Consider the following 17653-nt stretch of genomic DNA (forward strand, 5'->3'; position numbering starts at 1 on the left):
CAGAAACTAGAATATGCATATAATTGTTTGATTTGGATAGAAAACACCCTAAAGGTTCGAAAACTGTTTGAATGGTGTCTGTGAGTATAACAGAACTCATATGGCAGGCAAAAACCTGAGAAGATTCTGTACAGGAAGTGCCTTCTCTGACCATTTCTTGGCCTTCTACACTCTCTTTATTGAAAACTGAGGATCTCTGCTGTAACGTGACACTTCGTAAGGCTCCCATAGGCTCCCAGAAGGCGCCAGAACGTTGAATGATGACTTTGCAGCCCATGGCTGAAAAACAGTAGCGCATTTGGTAAGTGGTCGATCTGAGAACAATGAGACACGCGTGCACGTGAAGAGTCCATTTTAGATTTTGAGTCTTTGAACGGAAACAGGGTTTCCCGGTCGGAATATTATCGCTTTTTTACGAGAAAAATCGCATAAAAATTTATTTTAAACAGCGTTTGACATGCTTCGAAGTACGGTAATGGAATATTTTGAAATTTGTCACGATACGCGTCCGCGCGTCACCGTTCGGATAGTGTCTTGAACGCAAGAACAAAACAGAGGATATTTGAACATAACTATGGATTATTTTGAACCAAAACAACATTTGTGGATGAAGTAGAAGTCCTGGGAGTGCATTCTAACGAAGAACAGCAAAGATAATCCAATTTTTCTTATAGTAAATCTGAGTTTGGCGAGTGCCAAACTTGGGTGTCAAAATAGCTAGCCCGTGATGGCGAGCTATCTACTCAGAATATTGCAAAATCTGACACCGCGATTGCATAAACGAGTTCTGTATCTATAATTCTTAAAATAATTGTTATGTTTTTTGTGAACGTTTATCGTGAGTAATTTAGTAAATTCACCGGAAGTTTGCGGTGGATATGCTAGTTCTGAACGTCACATGCTAATGTAAAAAGCTGGTTTTTGATATAAATATGAACTTGATTGAACAAAACATGCATGTATTGTATAACATAATGTCCTAGGAGTGTCATCTGATGAAGATCATCAAAGGTTAGTGCTGCATTTAGCTGTGGTTTTGGTTTATGTGACATTATATGCTAGCTTGAAAAAATGGGTGTCTGATTATTTCTGGCTGGGTACTCTGACAATCTAATGTTTTGCTTTCGTTGTAAAGCCTTTTTGAAATCGGACAGTGTGGTTAGATTAACGAGAGTCTTGTCTTTTAAAATGGTGTAAAATAGTCATGTTTGAGAAATTGAAGTAATAGTATTTCTAAGGTATTTGAATATCGCGCCACGGGATTCCACTGGCTGTTGAGTAGGTGGGACGATTTCGTCCCACATACCCTAGAAAGGTTAAGAACAAATTCTTATTTACAATGACGGCCTACTCCGGCCAAACCCTCTAACCCGGACGACGCTGGGTCAAGTGTGCGGTGCCCCTATGGGACACCCGATCAAGGCCGGTTGTGATATAGCCCGGAATCGAACCAGGGTCTGTAGTGACGCCTTTAGCACTGAGATGCAGTGCCTTAGACCGCTGCGCCACTCGGGAGCCCTGCTGTGTTGCCTTGGACCCACTATACATTTCTTATCGTTGTATATTTGATGAATGTACCTTTCCTCTGTATAGCGTTTTATTTCTTTTTAGTAGTGTTGTGTGTTGCCCTGTTCACTGGTTTTGGTTCTCAATTGACTTACCTGGTTAAATAAAACCTTGAATAATGAACTCCGCTGTCCCTCTCTTTCTCAATCTGATTAAAGTTAATTGTCGAAACAAACAGCGGTGAATACATTGAGAATTGTTGAACTGTTCACACATACAGCACATGCCTCTGCACAACTTCAAGCTCAATGGTGTCTAAGTAGTAGCATAGTGCACCTTAGTTCAAGAGCATCCAAATTGTGCACTGAACAAACCTACACTGTGTCAATGACTCGGGTTAGTCCTACAACAGCACTGGCTACAATGGTCCCTGTAGAACTGAAACGAAAGTAGTGATTGACTATTGATAGTCAACTAATGTGATAAAGATGATCCGGCAACACGAGAACAAACAGGATCACCACAACACAGACAAGCCAGTTGTTTCCTCACTGGCTCGCCATCTCACATAGAGACACTGTATGCATTCCAAATTGCAACCTATTCCCTACATAGTGCACAACTTTTGGGCCCTGGCCCAAACAAACGTGGGCTTGGATTATCATCCAGGTACTGATGAAGACCACAATGCCTTCCTGCAACCTCCAGAGACTACTCTACTCTGTCATACCTGCAACCTCTGCTGCAGATATCACGGGTGATGAGAGACCATGGGTGAGGGGGAAGCACTCACAGGGAATCGATGAAAAGTGAAGTCATGAAAGGCGTAGATGGGAAAGAAGCCCATAAAGGCAGATCAGGGGATGAGTAGAGCGCTTACAGCGAGTGACTTCAGAGGAGTGAGTGACTGCGCAGTCAGAGGTGATATGCTAATAGGACAGAGAGTAGACGTCTTCCGCTTTAATCGGCTAGCCTCAAACAGTAACACACATACCACAGCACCAGCACTAGCACTGCAAAAGCTACTTGTCAATTACGGCTGCATCCCAAATGGCATCCTATTCCCTACATAGTGCACTACTTTTGACTAGATCCTTATGAGGCCTGGTAAACTGTAGTGCACTACATAGAGAATATGGTGCCATTTGGGACACACTTTGGTTGGCCAAGCTCAACCATTTCATCAGTATTATGTATTACGAACCTTCATGGGTTCTATCAAATCCATGCTGCCATGTCTAATAGACGTGGTTAAAATGTCAATGGACCCCAGACCGTGGGGGATAGAAGGATACCAGATTTGTTGAATGTGCGCCAAAGTGGATATTCATTACATCTGTCATGATTTACGTATTGTAACAGGCCCACAATGTGGCTACTACGGTCCAATCTTATACCTACCTACCTACATACATACATACATACATACATACATACATACATACATACATACGGCTGTTTTCGCAGCATAACATTTAGAAGTTGTCCCTTTTCAGGTTTAGAAGTAACTGCTAAATGCTAACTCCTGTTCGTATAAGCTGGTAGCATAGCTAGCATACAGAAATCGGTGGTGGTAGTCAGTCGTTTTGAAGTGTAATGTAGTTTATTGGTGATGACATGAACATGTACTGGGGTTGACATCCATACAAGCATTATACTCAGATTTTTTTCTCAACATAGTATGAAATACACAAACAATAGACGAAATGTATAGTTTTGGTCAAGTTCGATTGATCTCTTTATACAGATTGTATACAGATTGTTTCAGAGTTCTAGTAGCATATTAGCCTGTCTAGTAGCTCGAGGTTGTTTCAGCTGTTCAGACTGGGGGATCAGATGGACTATAGGCAATGCTAGTCTGTAACCACTAGCCAGTCGAATCTCAGCCACTCAGACCCCACATGCCCGTCTCTTTCTCAATTCGCCCTGCTCCACTACCCACACACACACACACACACACCTGTGCAAAGATGAACACAAAAGAAAGCAGCGATTAACAGAGAAGAAAGCAAGGATGAACAGAGCAAAGTCCATTTAGCTGCCAATGGATTCTCCTGCTTCACCGCTCCTACTGGTCCAATTACACTGGGAGGAAAAGAGGGGTAGAGGGCGGGAGAAAGAGAGCAGAGGGGGGCCTGGTCAGGACCTGTATTACCCAGAAACAGATTCACTCTAGTTCACAAATACAACAGGCACCTACTGCCATTCAGTATGAAGTGTGTAGATGTGTTTAGTCCCTGGCCTGACATCTCTATTATGACCTTCAGCAAGGCAAATCTACCATGTTGTGACAGTATTCTATAGCATGCTAAAACGCTAACTCAAACATCAGCTATGGAAGACTGTCATTGATAACAAAGCAGAGTTGAATAATGCATGAGTATGTCCAGTATATATGCAGATTCTTATACAACAGTCCACCTTCCCTCTCCATACAGATCCTACACAAAACAGGAGAGTGAACTTGAAATGGCAAATTACCCTGACAAAAGAGAGCGCTAAGTACCAATGACACAATGGTACTCAACTCTGTAGACAACATTCATCGGGACATATTATCTGTCAAAATGAGTAGTGGTGATGAGACCGTATTGTTATTAGATGCTGAGTCTCTCATCCATCTCTGTGTGTGTGTGACAGGCTCTTCATAAGGACCCTCTACAGGGCTGTGATGGACTACGCCTGATTAATTAAACTATCACGTCAGAGAGAACAATAACCGAGGGGATAAGAAGACCGACACACACACACACACACACACACACACACACACACAGACCACCTGAGCGACGGGCCAAGCGATCGACACAGGTCAAGCGAGCAAGCGAGCAAGCAAAGAATATTGAAAAGAAAATGCTAAAAAAAGATTACAACTGGTATCAGCAGAATGTCACCTTTTATTTAGGGATATTCTCATACATATCCATTTTACCATTTAGAAATGAAAGCATTTTAGGTGTCAAATCAAATGTTATTGGTTACATACACATGGTTAGCAGATGTTAATGCAAGTGTAGCGAAATGCTTGTGCTTCTAGTTCCGACAGTGCAGTAATATCTAACAATTCCCCAACAACTATCTAATACACACAAATCTAAAGGGGTGAATGAGAATATGTACATAAGTATATGGATGAGCGAAAGCTGAGCGGCATAGGCAAGGTGCAGTAGATGGTATAAAACACAGTATATACATTTGATATGAGTAATAAGATATGTAAACATTTAAGTGGCATTTTTTAAAAGTGCCATTGTTTAAAGTGGCTCAATCTATTTATTAAAGTGGCCAGAGATTGGGTCTCAATGTAGTCATCAGCCTCTCTGAGTTAGTGATCGCAGTTGAGCAGTCTGATGGCCTTGAGATTGAAAAACAGCTTCTGTCTCTCAGTCCCAGCTTTGATGCACCTGTATTGACCTCGTCTTCTGGATGGTAGCGGTGTGAACAGGCAGTGGCTTGGGTGATTGTTGTCCTTGAACCTTTTGGCCTTACTGTGACATGGGGTGCTGTAGGTGTCATGGAGGGCAGGTAGTTTGCCATAGCAGGCGGTGAGACAGCCCGACAGGATGCTCTCGATTGTGCATCTGTAAAAGTCTGTCAGGGTTTTGGGTGACAAGCCAAATTTCTTCAGCCTCCTGAGGTTGAAGAGGTGCTGTTGCACCTTCTTCACCACACTGTGTGGGTGGACCATTTCAGTTTGCCCGTGATGTGTACGCCGAGGAACCTAACTTTCCACCTTCTCCACTGCTGTCCCTTCGATGTGGATAGGATGGGGTGCTCCCTCTGCTGTTTTCTGAAGTCCACGATCACCTATGTTTTGTTGACATTGAGTTTGGTAAAAATAAGAATTGTCTTGGTAGGTAAAATGGCCGGCATTTGATTGTAAGGAATTTTAGGTCGGGTGAGCAGAAGGACTTGAGCTCTTGTATGTTGTTAAGATTACGCCATTAGTCGTTATGAAGCATACACCCCCGCCCTTCCTCTTCCCAGAGAGGAGTTTCGCTCTGTCAGCACGATGCATGGAGAAGCCAGGTGGCTGAACCGATTCCGACAACATATCCCGAGAGAGTCATGTTTCTGTGAAACAGAGAATGTTACAAGCTGATGTCTCTCTGGAAGGCAACCCTTGCTCGAATTTCATCTACCTTGTTGTCAAGAGACTGGACATTGGCGAGTAGTATACTCGGGAGCAGTGAGCAATGTGCACGTCTATGGAGCCTGACTAGGTGGCCGCTCCGTCTGCGGCGCCGTTGTTTTGGGTCAGCTACTGGGATTAGATCCATTGTCCTGGGTGGTGGTTCCAAACAGAGGATCCGCGTCGGGAAAGTTGTATTCCTGGTTGTAATGTTGGTTGACGTTGCTCTTATATCCAATAGTTCTTCCCGGCTATATGTAATAAGATTTCCTTGGGTAACAATGTAAGAATTATTTTTATAATACTGTATAGTTTCCTAAGAACTCGAAGCGACCATCTCCGTCGGCGCCATCTTGAAGTCCACCCATTTGAAGGTGTCATAAGATCATACCCCCAAAACATGCTAACCTCTCACCATTACCAATAACAGGGAGGTTTAAAAAAAAATTGGGGGGTGGTATGATATTTATGCTTCTGTAACTTTGTCACTCATTATTCACAATTCATTCATGATTGTCACATCCACATCGCCAGTTTACTAACCACAGGTCCTGGTGACCCATCATTACGCACACCTGGCAACCATTACGCACACCTGCGCCTCATCATTAGGCACACCTGGACTTAATCACTTCCCTGATTACTTGCCCTTTATTTAGCCCTCTGTGTTAATCAGTCTTTAGATGTTGTTATCATCTCTCCTTCAGTAGACTTCTCATGTTAGTTCTTTTGCATCTGTTCCATATTAAAAACTCACCAACTGCACCCGCTTCCTGACTCCCGGCATATGTAACAGATTATCCGTAATCATGTGTCATGACGCTAGCCTTTTCAGTGAACTAGCTAGCAGAGATGTGAACAACCCCCTCCCATGTTGGGGGGGGGGGGCAGGTTTACAACTTATTAACCCCCACGTCATAAATTCCGTAAAGAGACTCCCTGTCCATGCAATGAGTTTCACAGTAGAACAAAGGAACCTCTACTACATCACAGATTTTGAGAATTGAACAATATCCATGTTTTATCGAGAATGTGTAAGCGGTCGGTGGAGAAGCCAGCTACGACCTGGTCCATTTTGTTTCATGTTTGTGACCTCATGAAAGACAATACAGCCACATTACCTTAACTCTGTTTATACAGGTGCCTCCATTATGAGGTTTGCATCTAATTATTGTATAAAATGAGTAAAGATGAAACTATTTGTGAAATGTGATGTTAAACCTTTAATGTGAGAGAATTGTAATTCCCTTTAAAAGCTTAACTAAGTCATTGGCCCGCCCCATGAGCACAGACATGATCTGGCGTCATGGAACCGCCTTTTCTATTGTTACAAATAAAAACCCCTCCTGAGAAAATCCTCTTCAGACCACGCATACCTTGGTGTAAGCTGAGGTGGCACAGGTTTGAGTGCCAAGACTAAGCAAAGCCACAGCGTGCGCTGTGATTGCGAATAGTTATTGAATTCCTAACCATACCACGTAGAGCATTGGCTACACGGCTGGAAATAGTTCAACTCTGAGACTATCGATCCCTACAGACTTAGAGCAAATCTTGGATACTAGTCTGCCGCTAGAAATTATGTAATCCTGGGACGAGAATACCGACAACCGCCGAAAGATTGATGTTCAGGGAAACAAAGAGACTCGGATGAACTCTCCAGCAGACGAACCAGATTCCAACACAGAAGATCACAACACATGGGCGTAAATATACATTGAATGCAATTATTCCCAAATGAGTGAGTGTTCATGCAGAAAGGATTAGCATTTCAATTAATATAATTAAACTGTGTGTAGTGATCCCTTTTGTCTTTCCCGCTTCTTTCTCAGTCCACACCCACTTCCCTTTGTCCACCAAGCCATCATATCGGCTTAGCCCACTAGGGGATCTTCCCTATCATTGTTAGTAACCAATAGCTACTGTTCGTTTATGCATTTCTGTGATTAGTTAGTAAATACATGATTAAGCCAATTGGTATATGGATGATTCATGGTTTAGGCTGGGTTCGTGCAGATAATCAAGAATTCTACGACGTTTGAAATGAGACTGATGTAAGGTAAAGAATAATTAATTAATAGAAGACTAATTGATCAGATATTAAAATATCTGAAGAGTTATATTCAGAAAATTACTTTAATGTGAAGATTTTCCGTGGTGCCGACTTCCTCGTTAATTACATTTACATGATTAGTTTAATCACATAATAGTTGCAGATAATTGATTTGATAAAATAACAGTCTTCACCTTTAATGATGCCAAAGACATGACACATGGTAGCATCCACATTAATGTAGAAGTGTTCAGAAATATATTCTTATTTACAATTAAAAAGTGACTCCGAAATGACACAAATTATTATTTACCATTCATTTCTATTTGACACAACATAATCCGAAACACAATAAAAAAAACTGCATATGCATCCAACAAGTTTGTAGAGTGCCAAGCTTGATGTAGTCATTGCGTGCTAGGAATCTGGGACCAAAATACTAAACTTCTGACATGTAGATGGGAATCAACCAGTGCCCTCGCACCTGCCCTTCTAAAGAGAAAGTGCCCTCGCTGGATTTTTTTAATTTATTAATTATTTTGTGTGTGTGTGTGTGTGTGTGTGTGTGTGTTGTCATGACGTTGCCCTCTCTCTGGGTACAGCGAGCACAGTTGAACCCCCTCCCTCTGCACCAGGCCTTTTCTATGCACCATCCCCCTACCTACCTCCCCCTACCCAGGCTGCTGTGGTCAGAAGGCGGTCGTAAATTCCAAAGGGAATGTCCTGCCTCACAGACCACAGTTTTGAGACAGAATGGTTTCATAGAGAGACAAAGGAATTCTTCCAACTCACAGGACGGGGGAACCGAACGACATTTATGTTCTGGAGAAGGTATAAAAAAAAAAAAATATTTTATTATTATTTTTTTTTTTTTTTTTAAATCGGTGAAGAATCCAGCTACGAACTGGTCCGCTTGGTACAATTTTGTGAAACTCATTAGAGACAATATGGCCATATTACCATACTAAGATTAATATACTAGCCTCAGCGATGAGACTTACATCTAATGGTTGTATAACATTTATGAATAAGGATAAAGCTATTTGGAATATGTTGAGATGCTATGTACTTGTCTTAATGTGAGAGAATTGTATGTCTGTTCAAAGCTTAACTAAGTCATCGGCACACCCCCAGGGACACAGACGTCATGTGACAGCCTTTTCTACGTTCAGTATAAAAGCCACCCAGGGTTTCTTTCTGCAGACCAGCCTACCTGAGAAGAGAGAGCCAAGGTTTGACCATGCATTCCTCTACTGAACTTTAACCATACCACGTGGTTAAACTTTTAGACTATCGATACCGACAGAATAATAACAAGTCTGATATTACTTACTAGTCTGCAGCTAGAAATTTGGTGTCATTGAACGCGAAGACCGACAAAACATCGAGAGAGAGAGACTCTCCAACAAAGATCACGACGACACACTGAACATTATATATATATATATATAAACAATTGCAAACAATGCCGGTATATATATTTGATTGCAATTGTTTCTGAATGAGTGAGCGTTCATGTGCAAAGGATTAGCATATCAATTGTTAATATTTATCAATCTTTCTGATTGAGAACGGGGGTCAAATACTTATTTCCCTCATTAAAATGCAAATCAATTTATAACATTTTTTACATGCGTTTTTCTGGATTTTTTTGTTGTTATTCTGTCTCTCACTGTTCAAATAAACCTACCATTAAAATTATAGACTGATCATTTCTTTGTCAGTGGGCAAACATAAAAAATCAGCAGGGGATCAAATACTTTTTTCCCCCACTGTATGTTATGAATTATGGAAGTTTATTTCTGTGTGCTGTTTTTATTTTATTATTTTATTTTTTTTTACACCTGCTGCTCCCCCCCAGCCCTGACACACTAAGTGAATTATCCAAATACTTAGTTATGACACCTTCAAATGTGGGGATAGATACATAAAGTGCTTTCATTTGTAAATGATAAAAACAGATATGTATGAAAATACCCTCAAATAAAAAGGTGCTATTCTGTACTGTCGCCACATAAAACAAAATGCTGGAGTAGAGAGCTAAATTAAACATTTTAGCTTCACTGTCCAAATAAATACTAGGGAGTGTATATTAAGCACTGTACATTTAGCCATAGCTTTAACCATATAGCTTTAGCTTCACTGTAGCACTATAGCTTTGGACATATAGTAATAGCTTTATCCGTAGCCTATAGCTTCAGCCACACAGCAATAGCCTTTAATCATACAGCTTCAGCAATGCTAGCTCACACTCTCGGGGATGGAGAGGTACACTGGCAGACCTGTGGATAGAAAAACTGTGCGCGCGCACACACACACACGTCAGCTACACATGGGGTAGCACACCCACACAAACAGCACAGGCAACTACACCGTAGTGAAGGCTTGGTACAGTGTTTACCCATCCCTGAGTGAGGTTAATGGGGCAGGACAGCCACATTGGCCAGAGGCATTAGAGTGTCTGACCCAGCACAGAGGTGTGTGAGAAAGAATAAACATGAGTCAGCACAATTGAATGTGCTCCCCCTCAGGCTACGGAGCATCCCAACTCCCTCATCCATTCCTCGCCGTCACCCATCCCTCCACCATCCTCTTTCCCCATTAACAGCCAATCCTCCAGCCCCTCCCATTCTCACTGACTCACCAATTAATGTGCACAAGCAGATAGCTACTGTAGCAATGGAGGATGAATAAAAAGCAAAAAATGTGTGTTAGAGTTGTTAAGGTTACTTACGAAGGAAGTGTTTCTCCAGTAAGGCAATCTCTAGATGACCCTTCATCTCATTTAGCCGGTCTGACTCGCTCCTCTGGAAGTCTTGAAATGCTGCAGCCATGGTGAGAGCCCCCGAACCTGCCTGCACAGAGGAGATACGCATGTTCATACAGGCGTAATATCAACGCACACAGACTGGAAGTCCTGAAAGGCGGCCTCCATTGTGAGCACCCCAGAACCCGTCAAAGCAAGAACACCAAGAGAGGCAAAACTGACATTAATACAGGCATGACAGCAACACACGCACGCCAAAACATGCACGAGATCGACTTAACAACAACACATGCATGAATTAAAAATGTACACACGCATCACATACACACCATGGCGGAGTAGCTATACCTCCAGTATGATGACTCACAGGCAATGCGTTTCCCTCCCGTTTTGAAACGCGTTGCAAAGGAGATCCCTACCGACTGTCTGTCCTCTAGTCTAAACACTACACTGATGACTCAACCGCTCTCCCTAACTGACTGACTCAGATCTTTAGACCACATAACTGCGTTACTCCATAGATTAACAGACTAATACCAGGTGAGCGAGAGGGAGAGAGATGGTGAGAGGGGAAGAGTGGAGGAGCAGATGAAAAGAAGTGTCAAGAGAAAGCGACAGAAATAGGATGAAATGAGGGAGGAGAGCGTGGAAGCTGCCGTGATGCTATTCTGAGCCACTGCAGGTTAACCAGCCACCAACTGACCAACGCAGGCAGGGTGTCCCTTTAAGAGGCTCCCGCCACAGACAAAGACACACACGGACAAACACACACTGCAGCAGCTTCTTCTCCCTGCAGCAGTCCTGACTGCAGCGTGTCTTAATCTATTATGCTGCCTGTCAAGTCCATGAAAGAGACACACCGCATGAGAGAGAGAACAAGGGATGAGAGAAAGGAATGAAGGAAAGATGCCCTACTTGGGATGAAGCCAGTGATTAACAAGGGATAAAGAATAAAGATACTGAGACAATTTCAAGACTAAAAACAGACAGCCTTCGCTCTGTAGCTCAAATGTCAGAGAGAGATGGCGAGAAGGAGGATCGAGAGGAGACGGGGGGGGGGGGGGGGGGGGGGGACGACAAGCGAGCTGGAGAGGGGAGGGGCTAGACTGGGTGGGTCTGAAACAGGAAGAGGATTTGGAAGTAAACACCTAAGTCATGTGATCTGGTCCTGAAGGGCAAAGAAGAAGCAGTGCAGAACTAGCACTGAGGAAGGAGCAGTGTGTATATTTTATTTTTTCATTCAACCTTTATTCTTATTTACAATGATGGCCTATCAAAAGGCCTCCTGTGGGTGCTGGGATTCAAAATGTAGGACAAAAACCCAGCATGATAAGAGAGACACCATAACACTACATAGAGATTGTTCCTGGGCAGAAAATATAATTATTAGGCTTGGGCGACATAGCGTTTATCGGGTTATTTTGAAATATCGACAGTATGATTTTCGATACCAGTTTTGTGGGTACCCATAAACCCCCCTTCCTTAGTTATAAGTGCTACTGCTTATAAACTTAAGTATAATTATAAGAAATCTAAGATGACAAATAATTTCTCTCTAGCTCAGTGCTCTAGCTATAACTTTTATTTGCTAACTTGCTAGCTAAAATGGCTAGATGTCACAATCAAGCTTTTTGGTTACACCAAATACATTCAATCCCCTCCTGGATCAAGATCCCTTTTGTGTATATTTTTTAATAATTAAAAAAAATATTGTTTTGTACAAAAGAGTATGAGAAAGACCAGGTGTTCTTAATGTTTTGTACACACTTGGCATTCTCTCAACCAGCTTCATGAGGAATACTTTTCCAACAGTCTTGAAGGAGTTTCCACAAATGCTAAGTACTTGTTGGCTGCTTTTCCTTCACTCTGCAGTCCAACTCATCCCAAACCATCTCAAATTGGGTTGAGGTCGGGTGATTGTGGAGGCCAGGTCATCTGATGCAGCACTCCTTCACTCTCCTTGGTTAAATAGCCCTTACATGGCCTGGATGTGTGTGTTGGCTCATTGTCCTGTTGAAAAACAAATGATAGTCCCACTAAGCACAAACCAGATCGGATGGCATATCAAGGCAGAATGCTGTGGTAGCCATGCTGGTTAAGTGTGCCTTGAATTCTAAATAAAATTACAGACAGTGTCAATAGCAAAAACACCTCCATGCTTCATGGAGTGAACCACACATGCGGAGATCATCCGTTCACCTACTCTGCGTGTCACAACGACACGGCGGTTGGAACCACAATTCTCAAATTTGGACTCATCAGACCAAAAGGACAGATTTCCACCAGTCTAATGTCCATTGCTCGTGTTTCTTGGCCCAAGCAAGTCTCTTCTTATTGGTGTCGATTTATAGTGGTTTCCTTGCAGCAATTCGACCATGAAGGCCTGATTCACACAGGCTCTTCTGAACAGTTGATGTTGAGATGTCTGTTAAGTATTTGGGTTGCAATCTGAGGTGCAGTTAACTAATGAACTTATCCTCTGCAGCATTGGTAACTCTGGGTCTTCCTTTCCAGTGGCGGTCCTCATGAGAGCCAGTTTCATCATAGCACTTGATGGTTTTTGCGACTGAACTTGAAGCTTTCTTGAAATTTTCCAGATTGACTGACCTTCATGTCTTAAAATTAATGGACTGTCATTTCTCGTTGCTTATTTGAGCTGTTCTTGCAATAATAATGAACAAGTCAGTTGAGAACAAATTCTTATTTACAATGACAGCCTACCGGGGAACAGTGGGTTAACTGCCTTGAACAAGGGCAGAACAGATTTTTACCTTGTCAGCTCGGGGATTCGATCCAGAAACCTTTCGGTTAGTGGACCAACGCTCTAGCCACTAGGCTACCTGCCACCCCTTTTAACTGAAATGCATTCCAGGTGACTACCTCATGAAGCTGGTTGAGAGAAAGCTAAGAGTGTGCAACGTGGTCATGAAGACAAAGGGTGGCTACTTTGAATAATCTAAAATATATACACTGCTCAAAAAAATAAAGGGAACACTTAAACACACAATGTAACTCCAAGTCAACCACACTTCTGTGAAATCAAATTGTCCACTTAGGAAGCAACACTGATTGACAATAAATTTCACATGCTGTTGTGCAAATGGAATAGACAACAGGTGGAAATTATAGGCAATTAGCAAGACACCCCCAATAAAGGAGTGGTTCTGCAGGTGGGGACCACAGACCACTTCTCAGTTCCTATGCTTCCTGGCTGATGTTTTGGTCACTTTTGAATGCTGGCGGTGCTTTCACTCTAGTGGTAGCATGAGACGGAGTCTACAACCCACACAAGTGGCTCAGGTAGTGCAGCTCATCCAGGATGGCACATCAATGCGAGCTGTGGCAAGAAGGTTTGCTGTGTCTGTCAGCGTAGTGTCCAGAGCATGGAGGCGCTACCAGGAGACAGGCCAGTACATCAGGAGACGTGGAGGAGGCCGTAAGAAGGCAACAACCCAGCAGCAGGACTGCTACCTCCGCCTTTGTGCAAGGAGGAGCAGGAGAAGCACTGCCAGAGCCCTGCAAAATGACCTCCAGTAGGCCACAAATGTGCATGTGGCTGCTCAAACGGTCAGAAACAGACTCCATGAGGGTGGTATGAGGGCCCGACGTCCACAGGTGGGGGTTGTGCTTACAGCTCAACACCGTGCAGGACGTTTGGCATTTGCCAGAGAACACCAAGATTGGCTAATTCGGCACTGGCGCCCTGTGCTCTTCACAGATGAAAGCAGGTTCACACTGAGCACGTGACAGACGTGACAGAGTCTGGAGACGCCGTGGAGAACGTTCTGCTGCCTGCAACATCCTCCAGCATGACCGGTTTGGCGGTGGGTCAGTCATGGTGTGGGGTGGCATTTCTTTGGGGGGCCGCACAGCCCTCCATGTGCTCGCCAGAGGTAGCCTGACTGCCATTATGTACCGAGATGAGATCCTCAGACCCCTTGTGAGACCATATGCTGGTGCGGTTGGCTCTGGGTTCCTCCTAATGCAAGACAATGCTAGACCTCATGTGGCTGGAGTCTGTCAGCAGTGCCTGCAAGAGGAAGGCATTGATGCTATGGACTGGCCTGCCCGTTCCCCAGACCTGAATCCAATTGAGCACATCTGGGACATCATGTCTCGCTCCATCCACCGTTGCACCACAGACTGTCCAGGAGTTGGCGGATGCTTTAGTCCAGGTCTGGGAGGAGATCCCTCAGGAGACCATCCACCACCTCATCAGGAGCATGCCCAGGTGTTGTAGGGAGGTCATACAGGCACGTGGAGGCCACACACACTACTGAGCCTCATTTTGACTTGTTTTAAAGGACATTACATCAAAGTTGGATCAACCGGTAGTGAGGTTTTCCACTTTAATTTTGAGTGTGACTCCAAATCCAGACCTCCATGGGTTGATAAATTGGATTTCCATTGATTATTTTTGTGTGATTTTGTTGTCAGCACATTCAACTATGTAAAGAAAAAAGTATTTAATAAGATTATTTCTTTCATTCAGATCTAGGATGTGTTGTTTAAGTGTTCCCTTTATTTTTTTGAGCAGTATGTATATATATATATATATATATATATATATATATATATATATATATATATATATTACACTTTTTTGGTTACTACATGATTCCATATGTGTTATTTCATAGTTGATGTTTTCACTATTATTCTACAAAGTAGAAAATAGTAAATAAAGAAAAATCCTTGTGTCCAAACTTGTGATTGTATCCATCCATCCACCCACACACTTATTCTGTTTAATAGCGCCCCTTGTGTAAACTTCCGGTAATATAGTACAGAAACGGTATGATAAAACTGGATACCGCCCAACCCTAATAATTATATCTGTGGCAAGAAGTTAAACCTTCAATCAAACCACAAGCTGGCTACATAAATGGTACATTTGATGTTTGGTTAAAGGGGAAAACAATTAGCCATAAATAGCCACGATTATTAAAATCTAGCTGTGTGTTTCAGCCCAACAGGAGAGCGTTTCCTGATCATGACTCATCGGTGCTGTAGCAGGTGTCGTATCATCAGCGGACTGGCATAATTGTTTTTTGGTCCAATTGAAGACAGACCCATAAGACACCAACATCAGAGGCAGACCACTCACAATCGGACCCTGTGGGACATAATCAGAGAGCACTCCTAACAGAATGAAATCATCACTATTGGAGCATTCTAGCAAAGATCAATGACAGATCCACCCACCTGGTCTGCTGTGATGGGAGGGAGTGTTAGGGAAAAATGATGGAAGTTTTATAGCAGAAAACATTATCCTATTTTATATATAAATAATAATTTTTGTCCAGCTTAGTGCCCAGTTGGATGTGTGCAAAACAGTCTGTTCATATAGGGAGCAACCAGGGCTCCATTAGCAAGCTGTAGGCTGTAGCCCTCAGGCGTGGCCTGATGTAGAGCAGAGAGTAGCTGGACTGGACTGCTATACAGTCTGCAAGACAGACTACTAAAGTAGGCACCTGTTCGCGGTGATATAATTCCTTCCATGTTAGAAGGTTAAGCAAACAGACAATGCCTTAGCAAAGGTCTGGAGTTAAAAAGCAAGTCTAGTCTTACCTCTCTGCCAGAAAAGACCGGTGTTTCTACTGCTTCTATTCCTCTTGGTTCGGTTACAGGCCATGCAAATGACTTGCAAAACACTCCTGCCGAGACTTGCTCTACTTAGAAGGGGATTAAAAATGGGCAAAACCATAACATTACAGAAGCATGGAATAGATTCATGGATTGATCCGAGACTGAGTCATCAGCTGTTTGCTCAATACAACCAATCCGGACAGTTCCATAGTTAAGCTAAATATTGATTAGAATGAATCTGTGACTTGTACCTTTACAAAAAACCTTAAAATCAGGAATGGGGACAGTGGATTGACATGTGGATGATCACTTGCACCTACAATCTGTGTTGTATGAGATATTGAATGAGAGCTAGATATTCAGGTCCTTCTAGAACGGCCTCTCAGCTGAGGAATTGCCTCCTGTCATGTCATTTGATTTGGCTTCTTCTCCCCTAAGCTACAGACAGGCTGAGACATCTTATTGAGCTGAAAATAAACATTTACTCCACTTCTCATCCATCAATAGCCTTCTCCTGTCATCATCTAACCCACAGAGACAAGACAGAAAGGAGAGAGAGAAAAACAACTATTTTTGTATCCTCTGATGCCAGAAGCCATCAGGCATAAGGTGATGTAACGCTAACACCACAGTAACCTGAAGCAGCAGCAGTACTCTAGGCTACTGGGAAGCTGGGGTGGCAATGGTTGGTAACCCAGTATCTCTGGCACTGGTCCCAGTGCAGCCTTAATCACAGAGGGAGGACATTGAGTGTGCTGTGGCCAGGGGATTAATACTTGTGACCAGGGCCTCTGTGCCAGTTAACCAGTAAGAGCAGGGGTGTCAAACTCATTTCCCCAGGGGGCGCACTCGGTCTTCACCAAGGTCTGGAGGGCCGCACTTAATTTATTATACTTCCTTGCCCTCAGAATTAGCAAAAAAATGGTCTTCTTCCATCACTTTTGGAACTTTCGATGGTTTCCCAACTGTCTAGATTTAGTTGTTTTGATGACTGTTAGCAAGCAGGACAAAGTAAACCAACCACAAATGTAGGTCCATTAGGTCTACACAGTTTTGATTTGGTTTTAGTCATTTCAATGTCAACTGAGAAGTTTTCCCCCAGAAAAGCCACCTGCAGACCAGATTGAATGGGCTAGAGGTCCGGGCCTTGAGTTTGACATGCAAGTTAAAGGTTACGCACAGGAGACTCAATAGTCTAGTGTCCTACTCTCCTTGTTGTACCTTCCTAGCCTGTAAATGTATCCAAATGCCCCTGTCTGACTCACCTGCTCTGACAGGTGCAATAAGGGGAGGAACAGGGAGAATAGAGTGGAGGATAAAGTATGTGTATACAAAGCTTTCAGAAAGTATTCAGACCCCTTCACTTTTTCCACATTGTTACGTTACAGCCTTATTTGAAAAAAAAAATAACATTTGCAATCAGTCGATCTACATACAATACCCCATAAAGACAAAGCAAAAACCTTTCATTTCTTTAATTATAAATTAGCAAACATTTCTGAAATATTACATTTAAAAGCCACCTGCGTACTTTGTTGAAGCACCTTTGGCAGCGATTACGGTCTCAAGTCTTCTTGGGTATGACGCTACAAGCTTGATACACCTGTAT

The 17653-nt window shown here is 42.9% G+C and overlaps 1 protein-coding gene across 5 annotated transcripts in view; it reads right to left on the minus strand.

Annotated features, from left to right (window-relative positions):
• Nucleotides 1–17653, minus strand: part of LOC115198648 (GRAM domain-containing protein 4) — a 70215-nt gene that overhangs the window by 39878 nt on the left and 12684 nt on the right. For 3 of the 5 annotated variants that reach the window (XM_029760753.1, XM_029760752.1, XM_029760751.1), the window contains exon 3: nt 10423–10543. In XM_029760753.1, the coding sequence (XP_029616613.1) occupies nt 10423–10543 (121 nt within the window). Of the gene's footprint in view, nt 1–10422; nt 10544–10803; nt 11488–17653 lie in introns of those variants that run through there. The other 2 variants (XM_029760755.1, XM_029760754.1) reach the window with 2 other exon arrangements.

The sequence above is a fragment of the Salmo trutta genome, chromosome 8, assembly GCF_901001165.1.
Source record: "Salmo trutta chromosome 8, fSalTru1.1, whole genome shotgun sequence".
Taxonomy (NCBI): Eukaryota; Metazoa; Chordata; class Actinopteri; order Salmoniformes; family Salmonidae; genus Salmo; species Salmo trutta.